The sequence below is a fragment of the Vollenhovia emeryi genome, unplaced genomic scaffold (genome assembly GCF_000949405.1).
Source record: "Vollenhovia emeryi isolate VEMERY1.0 unplaced genomic scaffold, V.emery_V1.0 DF939133.1, whole genome shotgun sequence".
Lineage (NCBI taxonomy): Eukaryota > Metazoa > Arthropoda > Insecta > Hymenoptera > Formicidae > Vollenhovia > Vollenhovia emeryi.
Window position 1 is genome coordinate 1,371,765 of NW_011967233.1, and position 16,846 is coordinate 1,388,610.

At 35.1% G+C, this 16,846-nt stretch overlaps 3 protein-coding genes across 4 annotated transcripts in view; 2 read left to right on the top strand and 1 right to left on the bottom strand.

Annotated features, from left to right (window-relative positions):
* Nucleotides 1-2,649, top strand: part of LOC105567975 (ATP-binding cassette sub-family G member 4-like) — a 9,816-nt gene extending 7,167 nt beyond the window's left edge. Inside the window, exons 3-5 of the mRNA XM_012023281.1 lie at nt 733-922; nt 1,451-1,596; nt 2,394-2,649. Coding sequence (XP_011878671.1) covers nt 733-922; nt 1,451-1,596; nt 2,394-2,649 — 592 coding nt within the window. The remainder of the gene's footprint in view (nt 1-732; nt 923-1,450; nt 1,597-2,393) is intronic.
* A 443-nt stretch (nt 2,650-3,092) lies between these two features.
* Nucleotides 3,093-6,221, top strand: LOC105567873 (ATP-binding cassette sub-family G member 1-like). Its single transcript, XM_012023110.1, has 5 exons — nt 3,093-3,243; nt 4,813-4,913; nt 5,221-5,376; nt 5,461-5,704; nt 5,883-6,221. Exons 1-5 carry the CDS (start codon nt 3,183-3,185, stop codon nt 6,029-6,031), a joined length of 711 nt encoding a protein of 236 aa, XP_011878500.1. The 5' UTR covers nt 3,093-3,182; the 3' UTR covers nt 6,032-6,221.
* A 5,757-nt stretch (nt 6,222-11,978) lies between these two features.
* On the bottom strand, nt 11,979-16,840 carry LOC105567878 (UBX domain-containing protein 1-A). Of its 2 annotated transcripts, none has more exons than XM_012023118.1 (10): nt 16,822-16,840; nt 16,555-16,721; nt 16,274-16,367; nt 16,140-16,193; nt 15,905-16,072; nt 15,502-15,753; nt 15,192-15,426; nt 14,940-15,120; nt 14,379-14,448; nt 11,979-12,694 (listed from the first exon to the last, which is right to left on the bottom strand). In XM_012023118.1, the coding sequence occupies exons 1-9, from the start codon at nt 16,830-16,832 to the stop codon at nt 14,402-14,404; spliced, it is 1,209 nt and encodes a 402-aa protein (XP_011878508.1). In that variant the 5' UTR covers nt 16,833-16,840; the 3' UTR covers nt 11,979-12,694; nt 14,379-14,401. The 2 variants fall into 2 exon arrangements, with proteins under 2 accessions (XP_011878508.1, XP_011878509.1); XM_012023119.1 differs by lacking the exon at nt 11,979-12,694 and adding an exon at nt 12,703-13,854.
* Nucleotides 16,841-16,846: the final 6 nt, after the last annotated feature.

Below are 16,846 nucleotides of genomic sequence, written 5' to 3' on the forward strand. Positions count from 1 at the left end.
ACGGATTCGCTTTTTAAATAATTACAACTACTTTGTGAGGCGTGACTCGAAAAAATGGTTCGGGACTCTTCGACTCAGTTTTTCATGAGAAATATCACTATACATATAAATGGTGGGCGCGAATTAGAATACACCCTGTATATCCCACATAACACGTAATATTACTGATATATTACGTAATATTATGTGCTATGTGGGATCGAATAATCGTGAATTCTAATAATTCTTTCATCATCTAGCAAGTTAAATTGGCTAACATTACTATTTTCGATATGATATCTTCGCTGAAATTCATTTAAAGTTCAACAAAATCCATTCCATAAGATAATCTTTTGAAAAATAAAAACGTAAACGAAAAGACAATCGGATTACTTGTTTGCACTTTAATCTATGATTTCATCAGTAAAGATTAAAGATATTATAACGTTTTATGTATTTCTATTTTATAATCTATCTTGGATTGATTTCTATTAAGCGGGATTAGTTGTACATATTCATGCAAGGTTCTGTCCGATTAACATTGCCCGCGAAAAACTTCAATAATTATTGATTTTGAAATTGACCTGTGGCAGCACATCGATTGAATAATCAATGATATTAAAATTAACGCTTTACATCAAGCTGTAACCTCAGGTTGAAAGCGGAAAACGACAAATAGCTCTTCGGTGCATTATAACAAGTGATATTTTTTCCTATCTGTTTCAATATGAAACTAAACCTGCTCCATTATAGGTGCACGGACATAGGTGGCTCGATAAGTATCAATGGAGAACTGCGGGAGTTGCACGAGTTCACGAAGATGTCGTGTTATATCATGCAAAACGATATCGTACAACCAAATCTTACAGTTTTCGAGGCAATGTCCTTTGCCGCAGACTTTAAGCTCGGCAAAGGAAAATCTAAATCACAGAAACGCGCCGTTGTAAGTAAAGAAAAAAGGCGGCAAGTATAAGCGTCATTCAAATGAGAACTATACGATTTAATTATTTGGAAATATTTTGTTACGAGAAAAAAATATTTCTATCTTCTCCACAAAGATAATTATTTCACTTTACGGTCCGAGTCTTCAATCCGAGAAATGTATAACCAATCAACTTGCAATTAATATATTTCAACTGATGGAAGTTGAATATCCGACGATGTCAGAGTCTCTCAACTTTTGTACTCGCGTAAACATACGCGGTCGGTATCGCACACACGCGGTTTTCGCTGCGCTCATACCTGGCGCGAGACACTATACCGCACATTGGAGGACAAACGAAGAATGCACCAATTTAAATTGCAAAGAATATAAAAAATTAATGCTATGCGTCAGACTGTTGTAGGACTAAAAGTGGCGATCAGAATTTTTTTGTAACGTTTAGCATAAAAGCATCTTTTCTGCCGCGCAAATCGCACGCAAAATACATCGCGGAGATACATTTTACAGAGTATCAACGATTTATTTCAGATAGATGAAATTCTAAGTACTCTTAGATTAACGGAAACACGAAATACGGTTACAGACAGGCTCTCAGGTGGTGAAATAAAGAGACTATCAATCGCACTCGAGCTCGTAAATAATCCACCTGTTATTTTCCTCGACGAACCGACCACGTAAGTATGTTGATACATAATAATTTTCTAATTATTGCACTTACATTCTGTAAGAGTAACTCGGAAAGTACTTCATAAAAGAATACTTAATATTTATTTTAAAAACGTCTCAAGAAGGGCCACACCTTTTATCTCAAGGGAATAATTAAGTTTCATTTAAGAAATTAGTCACTTTTAAAATGTCTTGAAAATGACGACATTTACAACATGACTCACGTTAGAATTATGTGTCTCCCTTTAAACCAAACAACTTTTGTCTAAAGTATTTTTTCTATATTAAAAACTAAGTAAAAAGTCTGTAATTAAACTTTTAATCGACCATAATTGGCAATGCGTTTGTAACACAATTTATTTAAACAATTCCAGATATGATATTATGAATTTGCTACCACAGACTCATGAACTCATTCTGTTTCGGCATAAATTAAAATGTTCAGTCAACTTTAGGTAATTTTTCATCTATATACATACTAAAGAATCTTGTTCTATACTGCGGTTTGAGCACTTATAATGTTTCCAGACTGTACTTGAGAAGGACCCGATAAAGGGGTCGAAACGTGATTAAAATAAACATCAATTTTGCCAGTTTGGTCGATTTTTTTAAAATTCCCCTTGGTTACACAAATGTTTTTATGAATTGATAGTTCCATATGCAAAACGTGCAAAAGGTGTAAAATCCCTCCAGCATCCCCTTAAATAACGACGAAGGAATTTCGTACGGAGATGCTATCAGATTCCGTTCTCGGAGAGCACTGTTATTGCAAAAATATCGTAAAAAGAGATTTTTCGTTTTCCAGCGGACTGGACGAGTTATCTTCCGCCAAGTGCATTGATATTCTCAAAAGATTGGCGCATTTAGGAAGGACTGTCGTGTGCTCGATGCACACACCCAGCGCGAGTACATTTAATAAATTTGATCACATTTACGTCCTGACGGACGGGCAATGCGTTTACAGGGACAGCACGAGTAACTTAGTGCCATTCTTGCAAAACATAGGCCTAGAATGCCCAAAATATTACAATCCGGCGGACTTTAGTAAGTTAAACGCATAATGTCGCATGTGCGACTTTTATCGCCTATGTAATCGTATTTCTCATCTCGTTTTTCTCACCTCGCTAAATTAGCAATAGACATTTGAAGGCTAGAAATGTAGCCTACGGCTATTTTCAATCACTGCAGAAAGTTATTATTCATGATATGCATAATAACTTTCATAATATGCATATGATTTATTTATATCATTGAACAATATAGACTGGTTAGTACAGCTTCGAGATCTCTTTACATATATAATGCAAAGAAAATTATCAGAATTAAGAATTAACAGACTACAATTTAATTTCTAATGAATTAGGAAATAATTAATTAAATATTTATATGTAGTTTCGCTTGAATAAAAAACAATTGTATTAACAAAGTTACATTAATATTAAATATTCATTTCAGTAATAGAGACCTCGTCGGGTGAATATGGCTTCGATCTGATCGAACGGATGATTGCGTACATAAACGCTGAACAACCGCTAGTTCCAATTTTTCATTCGAAAAGCGAGTTTGAGCTCGAAAAAAGAATTCCAAAAATCTCATGGTTCTATCAGTTCAAAACACTAGTAAGAAGAATGATACTGCAGCTTTATCGAAACAAAGTAAGATTAGCGTATTTTCCTGCTAGAGTTAAATTTATCGAAAATTAATTCTGTAAAGTGTTAAGCCCACTTTACACGATCTGTAATTCGCGACAGAATTCAAGATAGAATTCTATTTTATAATTTCATATATTAAATTGACATATGTTTGTACATTAGGTTAGTGTAGGTTATAACATTTACATATGGATGAGGTCCGTTTTCCCTGCCGATTGGACACAAATACTCACAGCAATCAATGCTTAAGGTTTTTCATTAGACCAGATACAATTAATCAATCACGCATTTTCATGCACTACACATATTTGATGCATCTTTTCTATTTACAAAATTGGAGCATTATAATTATAATTCTGATTGTTCAAATGTTTTCTGTATTACACGATACATAAAAATTTTTAAATGGAATTCTGTCTCGAATTCTGTTGCGAATTATAGATTGTGTAAAGTGGGCTTTAGCTAATAAATTTTATTGATAGAAATATAAAAAGAATATGTCACGTCGTAATGATATTATCTGTTTAAATGACCACTTTGTATCCATTTAAAAGGTCAGGGATACTAAAGTCTATTTTATCGATATATTTTGTTGCATCTTTCAATTTAATTGACTTTATAAAATTGTAAAATTCTTCCGCGCATTTAAAATATACATAAAATTGAAGGTCAACTTTATATAAAAAACAAAGAGAAATTAAAAATTACGTATACACAAAATAAGGGTCTCTCACCTTTAAAAGCATCATGTAAGAACACTATCCTGCAATTAGGACTAACAATAAGATTAAAAGCCTAGGAAAAAAGATATTCTAAAAAAAAAGTATTCTATTTGATCTTTTCATCTTGGCTTCTAATCCGAGTCCCAGTTGCAAGATAATTGTATTACAAGAGATCCACTAACGTAAGAAACGACACTGAGTGATGTTGCAACTGTATACTTGTAGATGAAAAGAAAATACGTGAACATTCTCTATTATAGAGCTAACAAAATTATCAGGTGGCTAGATTTTAGATCTCTTCTAAAATCAATTGTACACATAAAAATGAGTAGTTTTTTTTGTGTGTTTACAGAATTATGTGCACATGCAGTTATGGCTACATATCTTTTTGGGGCTAGTACTCGGCTCATTATTTTATAATATGGGCAACGACGGCTCCAAGGCTCTCTTCAATTTCGGCTTTTGCTTCGCAAGCCTGATATTTACGTTGTATATGCCTCTACTGCCCCCATTAATGAATTGTAAGGAAAAATTCCTCTCTGCACATAGAAAATCACAAACAGTGCATGCAAAAATAAAAATCAATTTCCTGACTGATCAAATTTAAATATCAATTTTATGTTTGCGGATATTTCCTCGATATGAAAGTCTTACCATTAGTAAGCATTGGTCATACAATCAACAATCATTTTATGATTTTATAATACTCATTTTATCGTTAATTGCCATAACTGTATTCAAAAATTAAATTTCTTAAAGGCACGATTCGTAAAGACACCGAAATACTTATAGACTTTATTTTGAAATATATCGTCTCTCAGAATTGTATTTTATTATTTTCTCGTTGCAGTTCCTAAGCAAGTCCAAATAATGAAACGGGAACACTTCAATAAATGGTACAAATTGAGCGCGTATTATTGGGCTTTAACAGCAGTCAATATACCTTGGCAGGTTGGTCGTCTGTAAATTATCTTTTATATATGGGTATATTATACAGCTAAGATCTTTTCTTCGATAGCTACCGAATCAAATCTTAATTTCTTAGGATAAAAACGTTGCCCCATGTGAACTATATATAGCTCCTCGCATCGTTAATGGTTACAATTTTTGGGGGAAGAGCTTAAATTCCTTAACAAAGAGATTACGTCTCATTATTTTACGTTAAATCTTCTACTTGATCCTGATCCCCTTAAACTGTCTATCCAAATCTATCCAGATCTATCCAAACGTTGTAAAAATCATTTTTGTTTTTTCCCAGATATTTTTTACATCTTTATACCTTTCAATGGTCTACTGGATCACAGGGCAGCCCCTGGAGTTGCATAGAATTCTCATGTTTTTCAGTACTTGCTTCATGTGTGCCTTCATTGCGGAAAGCATAGGGCATAACATTGCCAGTATATTTAATATTACGGTATGTTCAAGATTGCATCGCGAGTACGGCATAAGAGAGAAAAACTCTCCTAAGATTGACGAATAATGTGTATACCTTTCACAGAACGCTACATTCTTCGGACCCGCACTATGTTGTCCCTTAATGCTACTTGCGGTACAAGATTTCGGCGAATCAATCGCTCCTCGATCAATCTGGCGGTCGATTCTAATGTATATAACTTACTTCCGGTACGGGCTGGAAGCTCTCACGGTGACTACGTACGGTTACGGTAGACAGAGACTACCTTGCCCGGTGGAAGAAACATACTGTCATTTCAGTTCACCCAAACAAATCATGCGAATCATAGGTAGGAACCTACTGATCAGATTTTTCGAAAGTCACGTAACCGGTTAAGTCGTTCTAATATCCGTCTGACGTGTTACGTATAATTGCGTGTGTTTTCCGTATTAATAATTTTCCGCAAACTTCGTATCCGATAATCTGTAAACGCCTGAAATGTTTAAGCGAATTTGTCTGCGTTCCAGGTATGGAGAATCCTCCCAATTTCTGGATAGACATATCTGCTCTTTTCATCATTTTATTTATTTCTAAAGGGTTCGCATATTATTTCCTGAGGCAAAGAGTACAACCAAACAAAATTTTCCAGATGTTCCAGTTAAAGAAATTTCTTTAAGAACAATTTCAATATGTGATTCTTAGTATAATTTATTTTCCCATCATGATGTGTCAACATTATACGCGTCGCTCGATGCTCTCTAAGTAAACAAACGAGTGCCGTAAACTATTTGCAGCGAAAGTACATAATTATTATTATATCGAACGTAATAGTCATTATAACTAAAATAAAAAAGAACGAAAATAAAACAAATTATATAAAATTGAAAGAAATAATTCATTATACAACCTTCGCTGAATAAAAAGAAATAAATTTATGTGATCTTATTTCAGTCACTACACCGTCAAAAGTAAAATATTGCGCGAGGTAAGTGCGAAATAAGATAAAGTATTTCTATAATGCAAAATTTATTAACTATATTAAAATGTGAATTTGCATACGTAGAGTTTTTATTATCCCTGTGTAACATATTAGGTAGAATGTGATTAAATTAAATTAGATTACATGCAATTTCAATATAATTAAATAAGAGTCTTATTAATTTACATTGAAATTACATCTAATATAATCCGATCCAGGGTTGGGAAGTAACTCGTTACTTGTAACGAAGTCACAGTTACAGTTACTTTTTTTTAGTAACTTAACTTTGTTACTTTCTCTGTAACTGTAACTTGACTCAGTTACATTTTTCGATAACTAGTAACTAATTTAATAGCTACATTTAAGTTATTTTATATATTTTTTAAACCTCCACAAATTGTATAGGCCTTGCCTTTGCGTATAAACGCGTCCCTATAGAAGCACAATTCATTGGCTATGCATTGGCTAACATTGGTTAAACATTAGTTATGTTGGCAGTGCATTGGCCAATATTTTTCCAATATAACACCAATATTGATTATAAAAGGAATACAAATATACTACAGATATTGTCTATCTATATAAATACAAATATATTACAGATATGTATAACCTAGATGATTTCTTAATATTGGATTGATTGCTTTGGCCCTGATTGCCTAATAAAATTGTAATATTGAATATAGAATAAATGCTAATGTAACGCCAATATTACGTATCAATAATCGCACGGTATTGTATTTATATTGAAAGTGCATTGCAAAACTATGAGACCCTCCATCATCCCTGCCAATGTCGATCGGCGGCCCTCTTTCCTTTACAATATGATTTTTTACAATTTTATTATTTACCTCATTTTTCTTGTAATTTCCTTTACAATGTATGCAATATTATAAAAGAAATAATTACATTTATAAAATTAAAAATATAATATCTGTACAATACAATATTTCTCTCGACGTTACATATGAAATATGCATACAACAATATGAAATTCTTGCAATGTAAAATATATACATATTGCATGTTTGGGATAAAAAATATCCCGAATGTATTTACTAATGATCTCTTAAGAGTAAATCAAATCTACAAATATTTTAAGTAAATTTAAAATAAAAACTTATAACAAACGCATACCAACTTCCATCTTATTATATGCATCCAATTGTATATTCAATATTACATTTTTCTAATTTCTGCAACTAATGTAAAATTTAAAATAAATACAACAAAATTACAATGTAAAGTTTCTAATAATAATTTTGGTGTAATTTTATACATTTTTATATTTTATTTATTTTATTTTATTTATATTTTATTTATATTATTAATATAAAATAATAAATAATTTTATTTAATAAAAATTTATAACATTTTATTAAAAATATATTAACTTATAGAGTTTTTATTAAAAATAATGCCAAATATGATTATATTTATTAGTAATATATTGCAGTTATAATTTTATCTATCTTTTAAATTATCGAGTTATGTCCCCTTGTCCCTGCCTACCCGAATCCCTACCTATCCTATCCGTATTCCGCTGTATAGTCTTATCCATTTTCCTACCTACCCGCGTTTCAACTTTTTGTTAATAAACCTGCCCTTTCGTTAAAACCGCGACGCGATTTATAAGAGGTCCGATTTGTGGTTGTACGCGCGCGATTGGGATTTAATAGGGATCTTTTTAATCTCGCACTAGAGTCCTACCTATCCATTTTCTATCTATCCGCGGCGTGTTTCAATATGATGAACCTACAAAGTTTTAATTAATAAAATCACGACGGGATTTTTGGGACCTAATTTGGAGTGTAAACACGCGTAATTTTTCAGGGATTCGATTTGGAGTTTACCACGCGCGTGGGATTTTAATTGAGATTTTAATCCCGCGTATATGCGAGAATATATAAAGAAAAATAACCCACCCGAATTTTAACAAATTAAAGAAATGAACTTATTTTGTACATCGCCTGACGTACTCCATCACAGTGGCCAATATTGACCACTCGCCGTAGGTCTTCTTCGTTGGGCCAGATTGGACATACCTTTCGTTGCTCCTGGCCATACAGTCTGGTCATTTCGACCAGAAATCAGGAAGGAAGAAAACTCCTTCCATAGTCGGTTTATTATTGTCACCGACAGATATTTCGTACGGTTCGAACTATACGCGAGCGTCGATAGTATTGAAATGCACGACCACGAGAAGTTAAGTAAAGAAAAAAATTAATTTAAAAATTGTACTGTACAAAACTCATTAAATATATTTTTACTTCCGTTATTTAATCAAGAATCGATAATGACTGTCTCGTCGTGACTCAATCTCCAAATTTGAAATTTAAGTATATATGTGTGTATATAGGAAAAAAAATTTACTTCGCGTTAAATTTAGTTTTATTACATTTCGCGATAAATTAAAAATTTTAATATTAATGAAATGAAACAATTAATAACTTGTTGAAAATTTGCTGAAAGACTTTCGCGAAGACCGACCGCGAAAATACGAAGATGCGTGTAACTATGCATGTATAGTATTCATGCGAGACGCATCTTGAAAGTGTATCGTGAGATACACATACAGAATAAATGACGTGAGACTCAGAAAAAAGAAACTTTCCGTACGATAGATAGACCGACAATTGAATATTCTAGTAATCTAGTATCAATAATCTCATATAACGTATAAAAATAATACGAAGTTTCAGCGTTCTCGGCAAAATATTATATTAGAGTCTCACGTCATGTTTTACTTTACACATAAATTTGTTAATGCAAGATGGATAGGCTACAATTGAAAATATGTGATGCGCTGCAACGGGGCATCCGAACCTCCACAGTAAAAATTACGATTACTCCTTTTCGATAGATAAAATATATAATAATAAATATGAAATGAAATTGTACTCTATCCATTTTGAGGCAACGTATTTACGAGATATACTAATCTACAAACCAAGATCTACAATCTACGATCTACGAGATGCCCTGGTGAAAATAGAATTTGGAGCGTAAATCGAATGTAAGGGGAGAGTGACAGAAGCGTAAACGAAATGTGTAGGAAGCGCAATTTGGAACAGGCGAGGCGTAAAAGAAACCTCAACATTTCGTTTACGCTTCTGTCGCTCTCCCCTTACGTTCGATTTACGCTCCAATTTTTATTTTCACCAGAGTGTAGATACGTTGCCTTAATAAAAAAGTTTTTGACTTACCATCCGACGCGCAGCAGCGGAGTCAGCTAAGTCGATTCTGTAACAGAAAAATATAGAATTTATTAAAGTGTTCAAGGAAAGTAATATTATAAAATATGAGCAATACTTATGCTTATTAAATGCTTTATTCGATTGGATATTTTAATGATTAATCCGCAAAAGATCCTCACAAGAATAAACTTTTATAAAACTTTAAATTATTTCGTGTTCACTTTATTATTTCAAAATAATAGAATTAGGAAATAAAACGACTCGAAAGTGAGCTGGAAAAATATTAATTTTACACTGAATAACAAATACTCACCGTAAAGTTGCTCCGCTGGCGCCCGATGCCTCTCCTGGCCTCCTCCTCCACTCAGATAGTCCTCTGGGCACACACTCGCGAAAACACAAAGATCGTTCGCGCGATTTTACACTCCCGTTTATAAGCCCATGTGAAGGTATTCTGTTCCGTCAAGTTCGCCTCCACTTCGAGTCGACGAGTATTATACCACAAATACTGCCAAATCTCGGAAGTGTGGCCATCGACAGGAACGGACATTTAACGAATACTTGTTCCTCAAATGGGCTTTGAAAAGTCTTTGGTTCGCATATCTAAACGGCACTCCCGAACGCGACGAAAATGGAAACTTTATGTTATACGCGTAGAAACAAATCGCCGTAGAAATATGTTTACGGATCACAGTAATTACTTAAACGCAATTGATAAATGTTATCAACTCTCGTACGAGACGATCGAGATTCTCGTAGGAAACGATCGCGTTATGACGAGCGACGCGAAGACACGCGGAACATCCGTCTCGTTCGAACTGAGCACGTCGACTAATTCGGCACAATAGATTGTTTTCGATCGAGGTGTCCGCGCTACGTCATTTCTCGGAACCGGGGCGGCGCGCGGTTTTTCACCGAGTTAATTGTTTACGACGCTACGTCACAGTTCTTGGAATCCAAGGTCGGTCTACGGCGCTCGGCGAAACAAGGTGACGCCGTACGCAGGATCATACACTCGGTGACAATCGAATAAATCGATTATACCCGCGCCGCTCTGCATATCGTATTATACTTTCTTGATACGCGTTCGCGACAAGTACGGGAGGAAATCGCGATCGCTCTCTGCGAATAATTGGTGATCGATATTATCGCGTGATCGACCTGAATCCCCGCGATTTGCCATCGATGCTCGGTTAGCCAGCAAGACAAATATCTAGCGCGATTTACATATGAGATCTATACATCTACGAATTAAAGCGCTAGCGAACTTGAAATTATTTCTTCACTGCGATAATTACGGACGATAATTGACGATAAAAAAAACTTCTTTAAATGATGCTTGTATTCGGATACATTTCGTATCATCGTAGTGAGTCTCTCGTCGTTTCAAGTATAATTTGTCGGCTGTTTCTAGGCTGAAAACGAGAAATAATACACGAAATACTGAATCTGAATGCTTTAACTAGCATTTATCGGTGATTTATTATTAGTTTATATATTTTATATATTATTATACATATTATTTATATATTAACTATTAGTTAATATATTTTTTACGGAATTTATAAATAAAAATACATATGCGACAGTAAATTTTTAATTATTTTCGGATGATTGTGTCTCGATTAACCGTTGACTCAGTTGCGTTTATTGCACGGCGTTGATGTTAAAATGTAGAATTTTTAAATTTTTCGTTTATCAACGAAAATGTATAATCTTGAAATTCTTCTTTTTTTAACGGAATCATACAAATGTTGGTCAGAATACAGAACTTTGAATTGAATTTCGTTGCAATATGTTTAATTGAAGAATTAGATACAATTAATCTTATCTGTGCTTCATTATATTGTAATATTTACTCATCGATAGTTTAACTTAATGTATCGGCGATTTCTATTGATTAAAATTGGTACCATTGGATAATTATATCATACCTCAGTGGTCGAATTGGTTGAGACGCCCGCCTAGAGCGATGGGAGGTCCAGGTCCAGGTTCAAACCCTGGCTGAGGTAATATTTCTCGCAATAAATTTTCTGTGTTAAAAAACACATAGCCAGTCATGGTCGATTAACTGCATTGCATTGCTCCATCATTATCTCTACATTGTAAATGTGCATGTTTATGATAAAATATTAACAGAAATTTTTCTAATTGTATCTAGAGCTTGACAACGATTAAGTCATATTTATCATTGAACATACGCATTGCGTGTCATAAGACATAGGACAACAAGGAAAACATTTAACAATAAATGTAAATAAATGTTGTTAAATAATTCGATGTGAACTTACATGGTTATATCAAATTCGACAAGCTTTCATTTATTCTTATTATATAATATAATTTTTAACAAGATTTTAATCTACGCTAATCACACTTCTTATTAATCACGTAACGATCTCGCTAACGCAGTCAAGTATAGAAAAATGCATCACAATACAGAAATTATTGTTCTAAAATTTATTGTACCAAGCTTAAATTATATTTTACAAATTATTTCGTATATTACACAAACAAACACAAACATATGTAGTTTAACACTCTCTCTCTCTCTCGTGGTTAAAAATATATAAACTTTATTAGAAACATACACATGGCAGTGTAAATATAGGTGTGCTCTCATAATGATGCTTGAATTAGCAAGATCAGGTAGAAAATATCATTTGCTATCTGGACAGATTATATAAAAAACGGTAAAGATGGTGATAATAGAGAAAAAAATGTGGGAGTGTTAAGTGCCTTTAGTTCCGCTACTCCCTCGGATCAGTCACCATTCTGTTTTCACACGGAATAATTTCTCACTTTTCATTATGCATAGGTATAGCATAGCGTCGTGTATTGTCTTGCTTTATCTACTGTGTGTCACACATAGGCGAGTAAAACAATATACATCTATGATAGAGATATCAAAATTAATTGATCAAAATAAATGTATTAGTGTTAGCATCTGCGTACGTGCACAGGCACACGCAAATGTTTTTAATACACTTCCAAAGGAAAGTTCTATTGATGATTACCGATATATCTACCAATATAGTGCACACATCTATAAACTTTCAATTATTTTAATTAAGTTACACGTGAGACAAGCGAATTTCCGGTCCAGTCAAGATGTCACATGAACGTTCTAACGGTTCCATTAGATTTCCCTGATATGCAAGACCTAAATCGATACAGACAATTAAAAATTTTTAGATATAATTCTAATGATTTATATAACATTCAACGAAGTTGATGTCCTCATATTTATTCAGAAATAGTCGTGAACAGTTTGTTTCGTATAACGAAATGAATGCTGACACACGCAGTTGCTCGTTAACTGAACACGACGCGTGGGCCGTCCACAAAATTTGGTCCACCAAATATAGTACATTAAACCCACAGTTTGGTAACAATTTGTTAGAATTTAATTAAATCGCTCTAGCGTCTATAGAAGGCGAATTAAAGGAAATTTGGCTCGATATTCAAATGATCTTTCGAATTACTCTGTAAATGAGCATCGTTTGAATTGTTTCTTTTCGGACGAAAGAAAGCAGTAGATATAAAAAAAACTAAACATATAGTCGTTTTTAATAAATGTATACTTTACTTTCTTCCAGGAGAATCATATGTAATCAGGAGAGATAAGGGAATTTGTTTTTACAAAACATTACAATTGGCAGACTGTGATGACGTGTACCACTTTCCTATGAATTGTGCTAGATCCGAAGATAACATGTCCTAATCATATACCATATTATCATGTAATAGACATAACAGTAATATAAAGGCTTCTGCTGGCTCGATTATCAAGTCACCCTTGGCAAAATTGTGAACACGTCTACAAGGTGGAGGGAGGGGAGAGGGGGAAAATTTTGAAAAGTAATGTCAAAAAGCTAAATTATTCTTGCAACGTACAACGTCATTTTTCGTATTAATGCAGTGTTTTTATGTTAAAAATAATTGTTAAAGTATTAAAGTATATCGGAGACTCTCACTTTGTCATAATGTAATATGTAACTTAACATGAAAAAAAAATTATTTCAATTCGGCAGCTGTGAAACGCAATTTAATTCAATTTATATATGGGTTGTGTGCTCATTACCCAAACGAAAAGGGGAGAGGGGGAGTTTTGAATATGTTTTACAAGTTTATTTTATCAATTATAAATGCTATTTTATTGAAAAAACATTTTTATTTTAATATACGTTGCAAGAATTGTTTTCTCATAATTTTCTCGCTTCTGACGTCATTCAATCCAAAATGGTTACAATGAGTAAACAAAAGCCTTAAAATCATGTATGTATGTATTCGTGCGCGCGAGTGTATGCGAGTGTGTGCCAGCTAGATAAAATTAAATAGAATCATATCACATATACAACATACAGATTCATTTCAAATATTTTATCATAAGAAATCAACATTAAATCTTCATACGAGTTACTAAACAGTACATAACTTTTAGCGTTCTTAATCAATAGCATTAAAAAAATAACATTGGAAATATAGTTCAGATCAAGGATTATGTTATCAGAATTTTTACATTAAATAATGTCTGCAAGTATGTCTTAAAAAAAAACACGTGAAAACAGATGCGAAGATAACGTCAGTTAAAAATTAAAGTATTAATACAAATTTTACATTATTAAAATTGTTAATTGTAACGTCATATTTTAACTGCAACGGATGTATACTTTTTGTTAAGAAAAGGCAGATTATAAAGAAATCAGTTTCGAAAGTCGGAAAAAAATTCGTATATCACACACAGAGTTTAAATTTATCATTTATAATAAAGAATGTCATTATATTAGATTATCATTATCTTATAATTAATCTGTATGATAATATACATTAGTATTTTTGCTTACAAATTAGGGCATTACTGGCTACATCATTCCACCTTCTTTTGAACGATCACGACCGCCGAGGGTACTAGGCCTGTAAATAAAACATTATGCGCAATCTCCAGGAAAATTCCACATCCTTATATGTTAAATATGCAATTATTGGAGGATAGTCCCCTATTATGAGATAGCGGATTTTCAACATCTAATTTTACAAATCTTACTTTCCCCGACGATTACATGCACGATCTAAAACAATAAATTTTTGACTAAACAGATTTCACTCCAAGGGCAAATTCATGGCCGAAAGGAACAGGTGATGCCTATTGTTAATTTCATATTAATTTGACAGAAACCCTGCTACCTTATATTAGGAACTTATTAGGAGCATATCTCATAATAGGGGACTCTCGTCCACTGAAACAATTACAGATACAATTACGACCTGATATTAACACATTATGGCCGATAAATGTTCATAATCAATAAATTATACGCGTTGCATCAATAATAGTAATTATCGCGAATTTTACGTATATATGTATAACAATGTATACGACAATAAATTATCAATGTACAACATACCTAACACATCCAATGGCGTGTCATAATCCTCGTCTGTAAAGACTTTCTTGGGAAACGTGGTCATTAACTGGAAGGGACCAGCACCGTCTGTCCTATTCATTTCAATAAACAGTCTTACTGCAGACAATTGTTCCTTGCTTCCAAAGCTTTGTGTCAAGGTTTGTCCATTGGTAAGCCTAAGCTAAAATGCAACTGTTTGAGGAATGCATGGTCTACATATTTCGATATTTCATACGCATGTTATATTAATACATGAAGTCTGGTTTCAGTGTAATCCTTTCTATGATGCGTGGATGTGGATGAAGGTGCCACTGATAACGGAGCCACAGTAGCATTAACCGGTTGACTGTTTTCAGCAGCCGCTTTAGCTCGCCTCGCCGCTTTGTCAGCCTCTATTTGCGCCCGAACTCTTTGCCTCGCTTCCTTCTCCTCCGCCTTCTCTCGTTTTCTTTGTTCCAGGAGCTTCTGCATCTCCAGCTCTTCCAATCTGTCACATGTGCATAAATAAAGTATACAATTTGCATAGTCTCTCTCTCCCTCCGTTACAGATTTCATCTCTTACTTCTTCCTGGCTTCAGACATCTCCTTTCCCGATCGTATCCTATTCCTTTCCCTCTCAAATGCATTTTTCTTCTCCAGCTCCTCTCTCTCCTTCCTCTTCTGCCTCAACTTCTCCTCCAGCATCTTCAGCTGCTCCCGCTTCTCCTCCTCCGTGAGAGGCTTCTTCTCCTCCGTGCTCTCAGAAAATCTATCGTGCCCAGACTTTGTGGCGTGATACTCGACTTCCAAGCTAGATTTGAAGAGCTTATTGCATCTGCAAAGGGTTTCGGAAAAGAATGACATGTATTCCAACGAGACAGCGATACTCGGTGGAAGAGCGTAACGGGTTAATCTCAATGCTCGGGGGAGCGATTATATACAATAGTTGTAGCGTCTACAAGTCGTATCCCGGCAATTCAACGTACACATCGCACTTCATAGATTTGGCCGTGTCAGTCGTGGACACCGATTGGCTGCTAGCACCAGCGACGTTGTCCTGTATCGGTGCGTCGGCGGCCTCTCTCGGGATCGGAGCGCTCTCGCCCACAACGGGCTCCGGCGCGGATTCCGCCTCGTCCGAGTGGGCCAGCAACCTAAAATGAAAAAACTAACCGTTAGCAAGAATCGCGCGACGAGAATCACGGCGACGTATTCGCGTACCATTCCATCGCCGGTTCCACGCCTTTGTTACCGGTGATCTCCAGGGCCTTCTCCCTGCAACAGAAACGACGTCGTACGTTAGGCCAGCGTAGGTTAGGCATCGAGACGGTGTCGGGCTTTATCTGCGAACTTACGCCTTGGACATGCTGAAACCCATGTCCACGAGGATGTCTATCACGCCCGACGACATTTCGCGCTGCTGGTTGACACGCTCGGCGTACGCACCACCTGAGAAAAACCGTTCACCGCCGGGCACCGTCGTCCAAAAGTTAAATGTCACGTCGAATCGACGCGCTACTCACACCTCGAACGCAGGCCTGAACCCGAGCTCGCCTGCGAGATGGCGACAGCCATCAAGAGCACCGATTTCGAAAATTCGAAACCCGAGCACGTGTCGGAACCTACCAGAACCTACCAGAATCGACTCCGATTCGCAGCCGCGTTCGCCCTTCCAGACCTCTGTCCGCGTCTTCTCGGGGGAGAGAGACGAAATAATACCGAGCGGAAGCGACCTTGTTAAAGCTTGACCGGGTCGTTCGTCTCGCAATAAACGATACACGAGGCTCGTTTTCTGTTCCTACACTGCAGTGAACTGGTGCAATAAATTGGAGTAAGACAAGCATATTGTTCTCTCATTCTAGCTTACTGCACTAGTTCACCAGTGCGCGAACAGAAAACAAACCTAATGCCCATTCTACACCTAGGGA